At 29.0% G+C, this 14,426-nt stretch overlaps 1 protein-coding gene across 1 annotated transcript; it reads left to right on the top strand.

Annotated features, from left to right (window-relative positions):
- On the top strand, nucleotides 6,914–9,940 carry LOC109342952 (zinc finger protein WIP2-like). Its single transcript, XM_019581038.1, has 2 exons — nucleotides 6,914–7,654; nucleotides 9,175–9,940. The coding sequence occupies exons 1-2, from the start codon at nucleotides 7,013–7,015 to the stop codon at nucleotides 9,613–9,615; spliced, it is 1,083 nt and encodes a 360-aa protein (XP_019436583.1). The 5' UTR covers nucleotides 6,914–7,012; the 3' UTR covers nucleotides 9,616–9,940.

Genomic DNA, 14,426 nt, shown 5'->3' with positions numbered 1-14,426 from the left:
CCTCATTGGGTCAATTTATGGGATATGTTAAACTTGTTGGGACACTTTGAAAGGAAATCCAAAGTGGTAGTCTGCAATGAAAGGTTACCCTAGGTTAACTTTACCTGTAAGTATAGGGTTCCTAATTCTAGAATTGCCAATTGAGAACTTCATCTAATGATTTTATAAAAAACCTTATATCTCGTTCGTGTATAAATATTAAACTTGTATGCTATTATAATTGTTTAATCTAATGATTCAAATCATTTGTAATTTTTCCTGGTCTACTTAAAGCATGTATTGATTGAATTTAGAGTATAGAGATATGAGATAGGGTGAACAAGTTGGGAAATGGAGAGGATAGAGTGTAGAGAATAGCGACAAACAGAAGACAAAATGAATGACCTGGGAAATGTGGTATAAATGTCATCATCAATATTCAAACAGACAAGGATAATGGTAAACTCAACAATGTGTCAGGTCAGTAAATGCCACCACTTCGGGTCTTACTCTTGGAGGACTTGGTCCTACAAAGTACAATAAAGATTAATCCAACTATATGTCGCAACAACCACCTAGTACATTTTGTACTTGAATAGCTGGAGTGACAAAAAGTATTTTTTTATTTCAGAGGTTACAAGTTACAAGTATCTTTATATTAAAATATCAAAAATAATATTAAACTTATTATTAAGAAACTAATTTTTGTAATTTGTTTGAATGAGATATATTAATAAAACCCGCTTAAATTATAACAGATATATATCATCTAGTAAGGTTAACAAACATGATTTTAGCATTATGTCAGTGTCAACAAGTACAAGGATAATCACTAGTTAGGCTCGCTTATATCCTGTGTTGTATGGTTCAGCTTAAATGTTCATTTTGCGCAAAGGAGACTAAAATTTCAATCAATCTGATCCACTCTTTCATCCATGTCAAAATGTTCCAATACCTAAAACGTGATATCCAATTGATACAACTTGTTAAAATTTTATATAGCATATAATATAACTATTACTCTGAAGGCAAGGGCAAAAATGAGCAAAAATCTAAATAAGATTCGATCTCGTTCACATAAAAGTACAATGTTGACGAGTCAAAGCTTTATTACTATTAGAGTATTAGTGCATTGTGTGGATAAGCAGAAGGGCAAAACCCAATCAAGATAAATTCATGGACACATGAGTCCACACAAATACAAGTCTGTGAGTTAAACCAATTTGTATATTAGAATCTCATATTCATATATAGCTGCACCATCTAAACCCATAGGTTCAGTCACATTGCATTGCAATGGTTATATAAAAAATGAATGATATATGAAAGTGATTGATGGGTGATAACAACAGACATAAACACAAGGCGTGGTGCACCAAGATGTTGATATAATGGTGTAAGATCCTACTAAATCCTTAGAATAACTAAAAGGTCAATTGTTTAATATACCAATACAGCTCAGACAACACTGACTATAATGTAAAGACTATTTAAAACCAAAGAATCACTAAGTGGCTACAAGCTGAATAGATGTTGTCTAGATTATGTCTTATATATTATCCTATATCAATGAAAATATGATATGTCTAATTAAAATTTTAAACAATTGTTATTGTTATTTTTTGCTTTATTATCATTGAGCGAGATGTATTGACCAAATTTAGAACAACATATATATGTTCCTAGAAGCTACATAGTGTTGAGTTTATTTAAGTGTGAAGTCTCACATTTAATATGATAGGAAGAGTGAAAAAGCTTATAAATAAAAAATGGACTGGGATCACGTGTCTCGAACGATGTCTCATTCTATGTCACGAGTCAATCAAACTATTACTTATTGTTATTTTTTATTTTTAAAATTTTTCTTTTATTTATGTGGCAAAATGTGATAGGCTTGAGACATAGAATGAGAGAGGGTTGGGAACAAGTGATCTTTGTCCATGGAAAAGACTCATGCAACTAATACCTTAATCTTTTGGTTCAATATATAATATATTATTTATGGTTCTTCACTCTTTTCATACATCAATAATAATGAAACTTATTGATGGTTGAAAGTCACATGTTCGAGTTTGGTCTAGTTACCCAAAAGGGTGTATTTATAGGCTAGGGATTAGAGCCTCATGAGTTTTGCGTGGAAATATGTGTGCCATGGTTGAAACAAAGATTCATGAGAACTCATGTTGTAAAGATTCATAGACTCATTAAATTTTAGGTCTAAGATATAATCTTAGAGTCAATCTTAGAGTCTCTGACTTGTCATCTTAAGAGGGATGTTCCTGATTTTTTGGTTTCCTCTATAGTCCTATCAATTGCTTTGACCCAAATAATCCTAACGAGTATATAAAAGCTCTCATACCCAGCCACCAATGTAACAAGAGTCTCTTATAATTGCTTTTGTTAGGTGCAACAATGATCATGCATTTTTTCAGAAAAACTCAAGTTTGCGCAGTTTTCTGTGTCATGGATCAGTCTTCTCTATATGCCAAACACAATGACCCATCATCATTTATATGTCCTTTCCTGCTATCTGTCACATCTCTATGGTAACTCCATGAATGATAAATTACACTCACACACTTCTAGTAACTGAGCTACCTATATAGCTAGCAAGTATAAAGTAATGTTCCACTAAGAAAATTACATGCACTTGAAGGGGACATTATTACATCTCATGTAGATAATAACAATTTCATTCTTATTTTTGAGTCGCACGTATTATTTTATAATTTATTACAACTCCTTATAAAATAAGAACTCATATACTTTTTCCTCACAATGGTAAATATTATTTTTATTTTTACTTGAATTTTACAACATCTACATTTTTCCACAACATATATCTCTCTCCTCATTACCCTTGGCTAAGAACAACAAAGAATTGTTCTTATTTAAGAACAAAAATCAAAAAATAAGAATGACACGATCAAGAACAGATAAAAATATTATTATTCCTTTAAAAACAATATTAAGAATAATCATTGTGGTTGCTCTTACTTGCTTAAATATACATGTCATACTAATTTTAGAGTCAGACTCTTCTCCATTACTGGAGAGAGAAATTATACATTTTAGTGTAATTTTAATGATACAAATATAATTTCAATATAAAGAAAATGATACAAATGTCATTATTTTTTTAATTTTACAATATTTTTCCCGTAACTAATCTTTTCATTATTGGATAGGAGTCTGACTCTTAATTTTGAGCCCTCCCGTAGTAATTCCTCAACAATATCTTTGACTGGCTACCTGGGCAATGCATGTAGGTGGTTATCAAATCATGTCTTAAAGTGATCTATCTAATCAATTACACAACTATAGTAAATCATTCATTTTCATAAATAGATAAAAAAAAATAGTTTATGTAGTGTATTATAAACTAAAAGTTGACCATAGAATAAATGAGAGTTCCATTAGTAAAGTTGAAAGTAGAAAAACAAAAAGAACATTTGAGAAAAAAATGAAACATTCTTTACTACTTCTAGTCACAAATTTTCCCCTTAAAGGGATAATGGATTATGGATGGGTATATACTATAAATCGTAACAGTTAAATCGCCACTGAAATCAATATTTAGCCTTTGAAGTTATAGCATTTATAGTTCTCATTTTCATGGTTTTCCCTTTTACTCTTTTCAAGTTCTTTTGCCTACCCTTTTGCTCATAAAGTTACATCCTTAGATTCACTGTGATTCTTGTTAATTCACAGATGAAATAACGATTTGTATATGTCAGATCACTTTAGTTTATACTATTTTGTAATTATCCTGCTATATTTTTATGAAATTGTGGTTGCTTTTTTTGTGGAATTTTTTTTGCTTGCTTTATGTAAAGAAATGTAAATTATTCTTCAAAATATTTTATGAGCTTATGATAGATATAAAAAATAATTAAAGTTGAAGAGTGGACCAAAAATGTCATTAATCCCATCCCAAAGTACTTATATATTTTGTATACGTAGACATGATACAACACATTGTATGTCACACGTGCATGATCCGTTAAATTCGAAGCCTAAACTTTAAATTGAAATTTAAACATTTTAGGTGTTATTAAAGACTTAAAGCTTTAAGGGTATCCCCACCGCAAAAGGCTCTAGATTAGTGGGAATAAAAAACGTAAATATACACAAATTTATTCCTTAGATATAGAAACTATTTTCTCAATCTGATTTTCTGACTTCCAAGTAACAAAAAAATAAGGATCGCCCTAGGTTATATTATAAGAATGAGAGAGTAAAAAAAAATCAAACCAGTAATTATATTGGTGATGGGAGGAATGATAATTATCTATTCACACGTTACATTAATAAAGTAATAGTTTCCAAAAATAATTGGCTAATGAGGAATATAGAAGACATAGATAGCAATTGTATAACAACTGCAGCATCATGTAAAGATTTATACATGATCAATATATCATTCATTATTCAATCGTATTATTTTTTTAAAGAGTCATTGATGATAAAACATGAATGATCATGATACAATCATAATATATAATATTCATACACTATCATGTTCATATATGTTTTTCTCAAAAGTGTAACAACAACACGAATCATATTTTCAAATATTCAAGTTATTAAGTGAAGACATGTAAGTTTTTATGGTAAGTTTTGGTCCAACACATGTGTTTATATATTTATATAAGAAATTATACACACGGGCACAAATGATTAAAAATGCTATTGAAAATGAAGAGAGGGGTAGCAAAAGGGTGATAATCAAGTACTGTATATATAAGTATTTATGTAAAGTATGTTGTCGTTGTGACACAACCAAAGTTACTGGTTCTTCCCTTAACTCAAAAATGTCCCACTGAACAAAACAGCTGTATATGTGGATTGAGGAGATAGAAGAGAAAAAAAAGACAAGGTAGATGTAAAAGTTGTTTTTGCATGTAATAACAACAATGTGAAGTGAAACATGACTACATGAGTAGTTGAAGATTAACTAAGAAGCCGACCAAAGCGTGTAGGCCAATGCACTTGTTGGTTTAAACATAAACTGTTTGTTTCCCGAGGATGTGAAGAATAAGAAGATCACAATCATAATTAATTAAAGGTATGAAACAAATCTATTGATGGTCAAAAATCAAGAGTATGAAACTGTGTCTTAAACTATGTCTCGGAATAATAACGTTTAAGCAAAAACAGAAAAAATAATATATGTTTATTTTTTATTGAAATTGCATATTTTTATTGGTCTGAGATATATTTTATATAGTTTGAGATGCCAAAGCATTTTCATAGATTGAAATGATTATTGACCATTTAAAAAAGTAATATCAATAAATGGTGGATCATATATCGACTGTATATTGTACGTATATATATTTCACTCTTATTTTATTATTAAAGAATGTTAATGTGGCATAACTGATTCCTTAATTATGTGAGATGGCTTTCATTATTGTTATTGGGGAAAAGAATTTGTTGGGGAAGCTAAAATGTTTTGCTGTATTCATCCTCTTGAAAAAAAAGTACATTAACATCTAACTATTTGTTTTTTAATAAAAAAGTTTAGCTCTGTGTTAGGTTCATGAAGTTAGAATAGATCACACAGGTAGACACATATAACATATTTATGAATTACTTATCAATAAGATTTATGATAAATACAAAAATTCAAATTCATATCCTTAGTGTACCAATTTTTTATACGTAATTCTTATATGTATTATTCATGTGTTAATAATCATTTAAAATAAAAGTAATACAATAGAAATACGGATGTTATTATCTATATTATTTGAAGTGAATATTTTTCCTTCATAAATAGTTGTCATGGGAAATAGAAAATGGCTCACACACGTTGGAAAAGAAAAAGATCACTTAAGATAATACTTCTCTAATATTCTTAGTAATTGATGCCTAATCCACGTAGTGATTATATTTTTGGGCTGAAATAAATTGCTTATATTAATTTGGCACTGTATGAAAAGAACAATATTGCAAGACACGATATACATAACTTCTCTTATTCAATAGTAATTTAACTTGTGTTTCTCCCTGATGGGGTTACAAAGAAGTTTCTGAATTCTGAATTCTGCCTCTAATGTGATAAGTATGAACAGGATTGAAGTAATGAGAGAACAAATAGTCTTCAAAACTTCAACTTCAATGTCTGACTATGTCTTTCCTCTAATTTCCTACTGTTTAGGGGTAGGTAGAGTAACATATAATTATTTTTTACTAATGTTGTATTTAATCTCTGTACCCTTTTTCCACACACTGTTTGTTTAAACCTTCTTTATTTCAAGTCCCAAGATAATCTCATCATTGACTCTACACCATAAATCATATATTTCAAATGATATATCATTCTTTATTCTGAGATAATTATAGTATTATTTTGTTATTTTTTTAAAAAAAATTCTTTTATTCATATGATAATATTTAATTGATATGTAACAAGAATGGAACAACATTATTCCTCTTGCATGAATTTTTGCCCCCTCTCCCTTCCTCCTTTGCTTTTATATCATGTTTTCTCCCTTGTTAAGTCACACTTCACCAAGTGATTTCTGGTCTCCCTTTTTTCACTTTATTGGGTTTGTTTAAGCAACATTGGATTGTACACATCTTTTTAACTCTTCCATTAAGGTCATTTTGTTAAATATAATACTTATCTTTTATCTATATTTATTTTTATTTCTGAATCTATCCTAATATTAACGAAACTTCCTACCTAACACATCTATACTTACAAAAAAAAATGTATCACATGACATACTAAAAATTCTATAGACTGTTAATCTATCACCTATCATTTATTTTTAATTATTGTTGACTCTTCAAAAAATTAATACAAATAAACGTGTACTAAATGTATATACAGTTTTGTACTGACATGATATATATATTACATCCCACAAAATGTTTTTTACTAAACTTTATATCTCCCTTCTCCACTACCTTACCCTTTCCTTTATTTTGATTCTATGTACTCTCTCTTTGGTTCTATAATAACCTAATCCTTTCTACTTGATCAAATCATATATCCTCTTTAACTTTCCCACCTCTCATCATGACTGATCCCTACAACTCCAATGACCTCAATGGTTGGTTTGACCTAAATTCTCCCAACCTTTTCTCTTCTTCATCATCATCATCATCTTGTTCCAACCCACCATTCTATTTCCCTTCTAGTTATTATCATCATCATCATCATCATAACATCACAAGTGGCATGATCTCTTTTACTCATCATCATCATATGCATCATCACCAATCTTCTCATCATGATCCCTCTTCTCCTCCTCCAAGAGAAGCTCTTCCTCTCCTTAACCTAAGCCCTACAAAACATGGTGAAGATCTTGAAACTTCCTTCAGTTCCATGGAAGTGGACAACAACAATAACAGCAAAGAAAAACCTATAAGCTTTTTGGATCATGATGAGGATACTACTGTGACTGTGGCTTTGCACTTAGGGCTTCCAAGCACAAGTACAACTTTAACTGATTTAGCTTCTTCAAACATATTCAACACAGAGATTTCAGAGAAAGATGATGAAAAGGTTACTGTTGATTCTTCTTCTGAGTATCCATCATCAAGTAGAATTAGTAGGGGTCAGTTTTGGATCCCTACCCCATCTCAAATTCTGATTGGTCCAACACAGTTCCCATGTCCCCTTTGTTTCAAGACGTTCAATAGATACAACAACATGCAGGTATAATTTGTCATCTTTAATTATCATCTTGGAAAATATCAATTCTCTCAAGGTGAGATAAAATAATGAAAAAAATGAAGAAAAAAAATATGATTAAGGTCTAGATAGAAATAAAGAACTTTCCTTCCACTTTTTTTATTTCTCATAACTTATACTTTCCAGATCTCACTTTTGTGAAAGTTTTGCTGCAAAATAAAATGTTCATTTCTGCATACCCTTTAATTGGTTGTACTCTCAGATCACTTTGATTTTTCACCTATTTATCTTGTCTCAATTTTATGAAAGAAATCATATTGGTGTATGTGTCTGACAGGGAGTAATTTAGGGTTTTTCCCTTTACCTACTATTGCATGTGTACTTTCCTTTTTACTTTGAGTTCTAAACTGTTCTACCATGCCCCTTTTACTGTTGAGGAATAAATATGAAAAAATCTCAGTCCATAAATCATTTAAGGCTATCCCTTTTTGCACCTTCAAAGTTTTTCTATTTTACCTGGCTTGAAAATTTTCTAAAACTCAAATTTGATCAAGCTCTAGGGTTTGTTAAATCTAAGTTTATATGCAAGGACAATTAAGCACCGACATAAGGAGACATTTTTTTTTATAAAATGAAAAAATATCAATTTATATAGTTTCAAACTCTAGTATTACAGTCAATGATTGAATTTATTTTTTTCATTTGAATAAAATTATCATAAATAGGTTTGCAATTATTCCTCTGTTGGGCTCCCAAACTATTTCTTTTTTAGGATACCCTACATTGTCACCTTTTTCTGTAATCGTAGACCATAGGAAACGATGAAGTATCCAAACATTTTGAAAAGGACGCGGCTACTACATTTTCCTCTTTAATTGGCTTCTGGTTCAATAATCAGAGATTCTGTTATGCCAATGCTGTTTCACAGTGTGATTCTTGAACTGTATTATATTGATATATAGTACAAAATTTTCCTAACAAATGAGAATGATTCTTAATTAATAACACTCTTTATAGTTGATATTAAAGTTATTGTTTAACATGTGTAAGGTTGTATCCTTGTGGGGTTACATTAATCTTTAAAAATTAATTCAAACATGTGAAACCATAATTTCAGTACTTTAGAAATTACTTTGTAGACTAAGCCTAACCAAGAATATCTCTCATAAGAGCCTAGAGGGTTTCATTCTTGAGTTTTGTTACTTGGACAACAGGTTTTGAATATAGAATTTAATATTATATATATATATTTATTACCTATTTTATCTTATCACTTTTCTACATACATATTTAAAATATACATGTCAAGGGTTCACTCGTAAGAATGATATTTCTTGCGACGGGTAACCAGACTTCCCGAAAAAGATTAGTTCTTTATACATTGGGTGATAGGATATCATTGATTATAGCAAAAATAATCTACAAAAAATACATTTAATAACTCCATTGCACATCATCTATTGTCCCAAAATTGATGTAAAAGAAACATTATTGATCATTCTTCTTCACTTTCCCTTCGAACTAATTATTTGATGTTGCTAAAGATGCATATGTGGGGGCATGGATCTCAATACAGAAAGGGACCAGAATCTCTAAGAGGAACACAACCAACAGCAATGCTTAGACTCCCTTGTTATTGTTGTGCACCAGAATGCAAGAACAACATTGATCATCCAAGAGCAAAGCCACTCAAAGATTTTAGAACCCTTCAAACTCATTACAAGAGAAAGCATGGAATCAAGCCTTTCATGTGTAGAAAATGTTGCAAAGCATTTGCTGTGAGAGGTGATTGGAGAACTCATGAGAAGAATTGTGGGAAGCTATGGTATTGTTCTTGTGGTTCTGACTTTAAGCACAAAAGATCTCTTAAGGATCATATAAAGGCATTTGGAAATGGACATAAAGCTTATGGAATAGATTGTCTTGATCAAGATGATGAAGGTGGCTCTGAAATTGAGCAAGAAAGTGAGTCTCTTCGGTTATAGTTTGATGTGTTTACAACTATAAAGACAAGGGACAAAGATTATATGTTTCTGACAATGTCTCATTATCTATCTTGAATTAATCACATATTGTCATATGAATAAAAGAAAAATTAAAAACAAAAGACAATATTCTATTTGATTCGAGACAGATAACGAAATATTATTTGAGACAAATGATCTATGTCCAAAGACAAGACAACTAAGACTCTTCATGTTTTCAACTAAAGCTATTGTTGACTAAGACAGCCACAACTAGTGAATTATTTCCATATCTTTCTTCCCTATTTCCCATGAATTTTGGTTCTCCTTTTATTAATCTTGGTAATGCATGCTAAGGTATATTGCATCAAATTTCAACTTATCTCTTTGGAATTCGTTACTCTCTTTTCCTCTTATGAATGAAACCATTGAAAAGGGTTATGTAGTGTTTGGTATAGATATTTGAATAAGACAGAACATTGCACGTGGGTTATTTTTTTATTGGCTTATTTTGTAAATAAGATAAAAAAATATAAAAAATGGAATACTTTGATCTCATTTGAAAGTGTGGAATAAAAGAGATCCTCTTTTATATTGTGCCGTTATAAAAAAAAATGCTACCTTCTAAGTGATTTTTTGTTGAGAATGTGATTTAGATGGAAAATAGAATAAGTGGTTGATTTATATATGTAACGTTAATATGTGTATTTCAGCAGTTATTTGTTTCAAGATTCAATGTGGTATGCTAGGATTTTCAATAATATAATGGTCAACATCAAAAGCATCTTAGTTGAAGAAAGTGTGGAGATTCATGCAACGTTATTTCTAGCCTTATCCTCAGTCACCTTTCTAGTGGTAGAAACACTAAGAACACCAAATCAGAAGCCACCTTTATATTCTAATATCTATTTGCATTATATTAAATTAAGCAATGGTAGTGTTATGGTAATGAATGCTTAGTTTCTTTTGCAAACAAGGGGTGCAAATTAAGTTGATGAAAGTAAATTATTTATTTTTTACAAGAGCAAATTTCATGAAATGGTGCATAAGGGGTGCAAACTTATCCACATTTATGGTTATGAGGATTCATTTACTAGTAATAATGATGCGCAGTAAACTTTAGGAACATAAAATAAAATAAAAAGAAGAATATGATAACTAGCTATAGTTGCTAATGCAATTGCAAGAAGCTTTTGAGTCTGTCATTGATCAGCTTTATGACTGGTATGATGCTGCTATTTACCTTTTGCCATGTCCACCATCATGGACCTGTCAAATACTCTATTCAGTCTCATCAATCATCATAATCATTTTCATCAAAATTATTAAAGGAAAAAAATTAAAGTTAATTTCCCTACCTCAATTTCTTTAATGAAAAAAACTAACAAGGGTGCTGATCCAAAACATTAATATAATGTTATACTTATTAGTTTGAGAAGTATACATTATATATATATATATATATATAATTTTATGCAACTACTCCCTCCCATCCTTTTTATATAATCATCCTGAAAAAATCATTATAAATTAAGAAGTTTGGTTAATCTAGATACTTGCATTAAATTTGCTAATGGTTATAATTATTTTTCTCAAAATTATGAGACTTTCTTTTATTAAAAATGACTTTATGAGGTTTAAAGGAGAATTTTTGTTAAAAAAATAGTTAACGGGGTAAAAAATTTAAATGGGATATTATTAAAATTCTCAAAACTTTCTATAAAAAGGTTAGGGAGAGTATTACATATTGTTGTCCCCTCTTTGATTTATAAATAAATTTTAGTACTACATTAAATCAAACATTCCAAAACAATACAAAAATCATTTTTTATTGTACCTATTTAACTTAATAAAGTTACAATATATGATAGATTTGAGTTTCATAAAGTAACATAAATAAATTTCATAGATCTCATACAATACTACAACTCATCAAAATATCACATGTTTAACAAATTTCAAAATATTTTTAAAATGAAACAAGAAAAGTAAAATTAAAGAAGATGGAAATGCAATCATAACAGAAGCATTTATTTATTTATTGTAATAATTGAAATTGAAGGTTGGAAGAGATGGCATTGGATCTTAAAGAGAGATATTAAAGAGTGAGAAAGTTATTGAAATGTCATTTCAAAGTACAAAATATTTTGAGTATGAATTGATGTGTGGCTTCACTCTTCACTCTCCACGTTCCTTGTCCCTATCTACCATCTCTACTTTTATTCCTTCGACCTTTATTTTTTTGTAATTTAAATACTCATATCAGAATCATTTATGTTTTAATACAACATTATATATTATGTGATACTATTTAAATTTCCTTGCATAGAAATATAATGTATTACAAACAGTACATAGTTCTACTGATATAACAACACGAACTAAGATATCAATTATTTTATTAGTTTAAAGGTTCAATTGTTATTAATAACATTGATTGGACAGAGAGTCACACAACTTAAGGAGATACCATTAGTAACATTAAAAAGATTTATGATCTCATTATTAAATTAGAACAAGAAAAATTATAAACTTTTAATTATATATAATTAGTATCGTTATAAGTGCTTATATGTGACTAGTATTGTTATGATTAGTTAAAAAATATACTTTTGTAATTTATCTATTTATGAATGTTGGTTTTGGTTCTTTATCTTTGTTTAAAATTATTTTGAACCTTTATTTAAAAAATTAAATACATTCTTTCATCATAACAATGTTAGTTAAGGAAATATTGTGCATGAGAGGAATTGAGAATAAAATCTAACTCGGTATAGACAATCTTTTATTTAATATGCATAAATCGATTCTCTTTTGCAGTAGCTTCAAATTTGTGTAATTTGAAGACATAAACAAATTTATGAGTGTGAGTTCATGGCAAATCAAACCTCTATTCAGTCAAATCAGCTTACAAGTTCCTCATTAAGCAGCCACACCAAGAGGAACACACTCAAAGGAGCAATACCAATCTCCTTTGAACCTCAAATGCCCCTTTAAAGGTCTTCACTTTTGCATGAAGACTCTTTCTAGATAGACTACTAATTACATAAGCCTTATTTAGAAGGGGAATTGCTCCACCAATCGCAGAATATCTATTATGTAACGATTAACCAGAATCTTCTCAACATCTCTTATCTTCTTGCAGGTATACATATTTAGTTTGACGATTAACATACAATTGGTTGGACCTTAACATTATACTATCTTAAGAACCAAAACATATGTTAATCATAAAAATGTTAAAAATAGACTAAAATGTTCAAAAAATTAGTCATAAAAATGTTAAAACAAACTAGTTTAACTCATATTTTGACAATGTTTTAGGTTTTCTAATTTTTCAAGACCAAATTGATATAAGCGAAAATTTTGAAGAACCAGTCTTTTACTTTTTACATTGAATAATACTTGGTTCATTACATCATATCATTAATATAGTAGCAAATCACAAAATAAACATCGAAAAATAGATAAAACATTTTTATTAGATAACATAAACTATATTTATATATAAGTGGTTTATCCAATATTAAATATTAATTACATAAGAGTGCAAAGTAAGTGAACTAAGTTCACATTAAGAAAGAGTAGATTAAGTATGAAGTATATATACACCAATTATAAATAAAAAGGCATGCCACTATATGTAGTATATTACAAATACTTTTTGGTAGATATTAATGATTTATTAAAATGGTTGACGAAAATATAACAAATTATTTATGTGATTATTATTTTGTTGTTATCCATGGAATCTAGTGTAACGTCAATCTGTCACAACACGAAGTTGTCAGTTTAAGAAAGAGCGACGTGAATGTGATGGAACCTTTGAAATCTCTTGACAAGTTTTTCTATTTTTGTTGTTCCATCATGTATGATAGAAAATGATGGCACATCTTCAAAATCAACTACGATTGAATATTCATCATGTTATTGTTGGTTGATAAAAGAAGTTAAAGCATTTTGGATTTCCTTTTTTACTCTGAAAATTTCTCTTGTTCTAGTCCAATATGGTCTAAACTGTAGATCATAGAGAATAATAGAAAATAGGGACCATTGAAATAATAATAACTTTGGAATAAAGTTCATGTTGTATTGTACCAAAATCAACTTATCTTAAAAGCTTGCATTGGCAAAGTGGGGTATGTAGGGGTCACTAAAGACTATGAATAAAAAAAATGTATACATGCATATTGAAAGAGTTTTATATACTTTTATTGTATTATCCACTTTGATATTTGATTATTATGGACTATTTAAGAAAATGATATAAATAAATGATAGATCTATGTATTGATTATGTATAAAACTTTATACCAATAATCATCATGATTACAAAGTGATAGCTCATATCAATGAAGGCACAGATGGAATAGAATCCAAATATAGTTAAGGATAAAATGACGTTTCAACCAAGCCACATTGCTTTCCTTTATACTATAATTAAAATAGATCCATAAAAAAACAAAGTTATAAATGTTATTATATTATGTCAAAATTCATTATTCTGAGGAGGAAAAAATTGTATGCATTGGTGTAAAAGTTATATAATGATTGATTCTTTAAAATAAGTAATTCAAAAAAGTAATACAAATGTGTTATGTATAGATTTTTATACTGATAGTGCTTAAATATTATATATAATTTTGAAATACGTTCAATTAATTCAATAAAAGTTATATGATATAAAAAATAAAATGTTATTGTGAGTGATATCTATATATTTGATTTTAAAAAAATATGCAAGTTAAAAATATAAATTATTAATAAGGGTAAAATGTAGACAATTTAATTTGAGTTTTAAACTATCAATTTCCTTTATTAATTAGCAGTAT

Source organism: Lupinus angustifolius, chromosome LG03, assembly GCF_001865875.1.
Source record: "Lupinus angustifolius cultivar Tanjil chromosome LG03, LupAngTanjil_v1.0, whole genome shotgun sequence".
Taxonomy (NCBI): domain Eukaryota; kingdom Viridiplantae; phylum Streptophyta; class Magnoliopsida; order Fabales; family Fabaceae; genus Lupinus; species Lupinus angustifolius.
The sequence above is the reverse complement of the archived record's forward strand: the minus strand, read 5'-3'. Positions and strand labels throughout refer to the sequence as shown.

Bases quoted from the DNA above. Each gene is read 5' to 3' on its own strand.
- LOC109342952 (XM_019581038.1), top strand. From the start codon at position 7,013: ATGACTGATCCCTACAACTCCAATGACCTCAATGGTTGGTTTGACCTA. The intron at 7,655-9,174 runs GTATAATTTGTC...ATGTTGCTAAAG, and splicing joins ATAGATACAACAACATGCAG to ATGCATATGTGGGGGCATGG.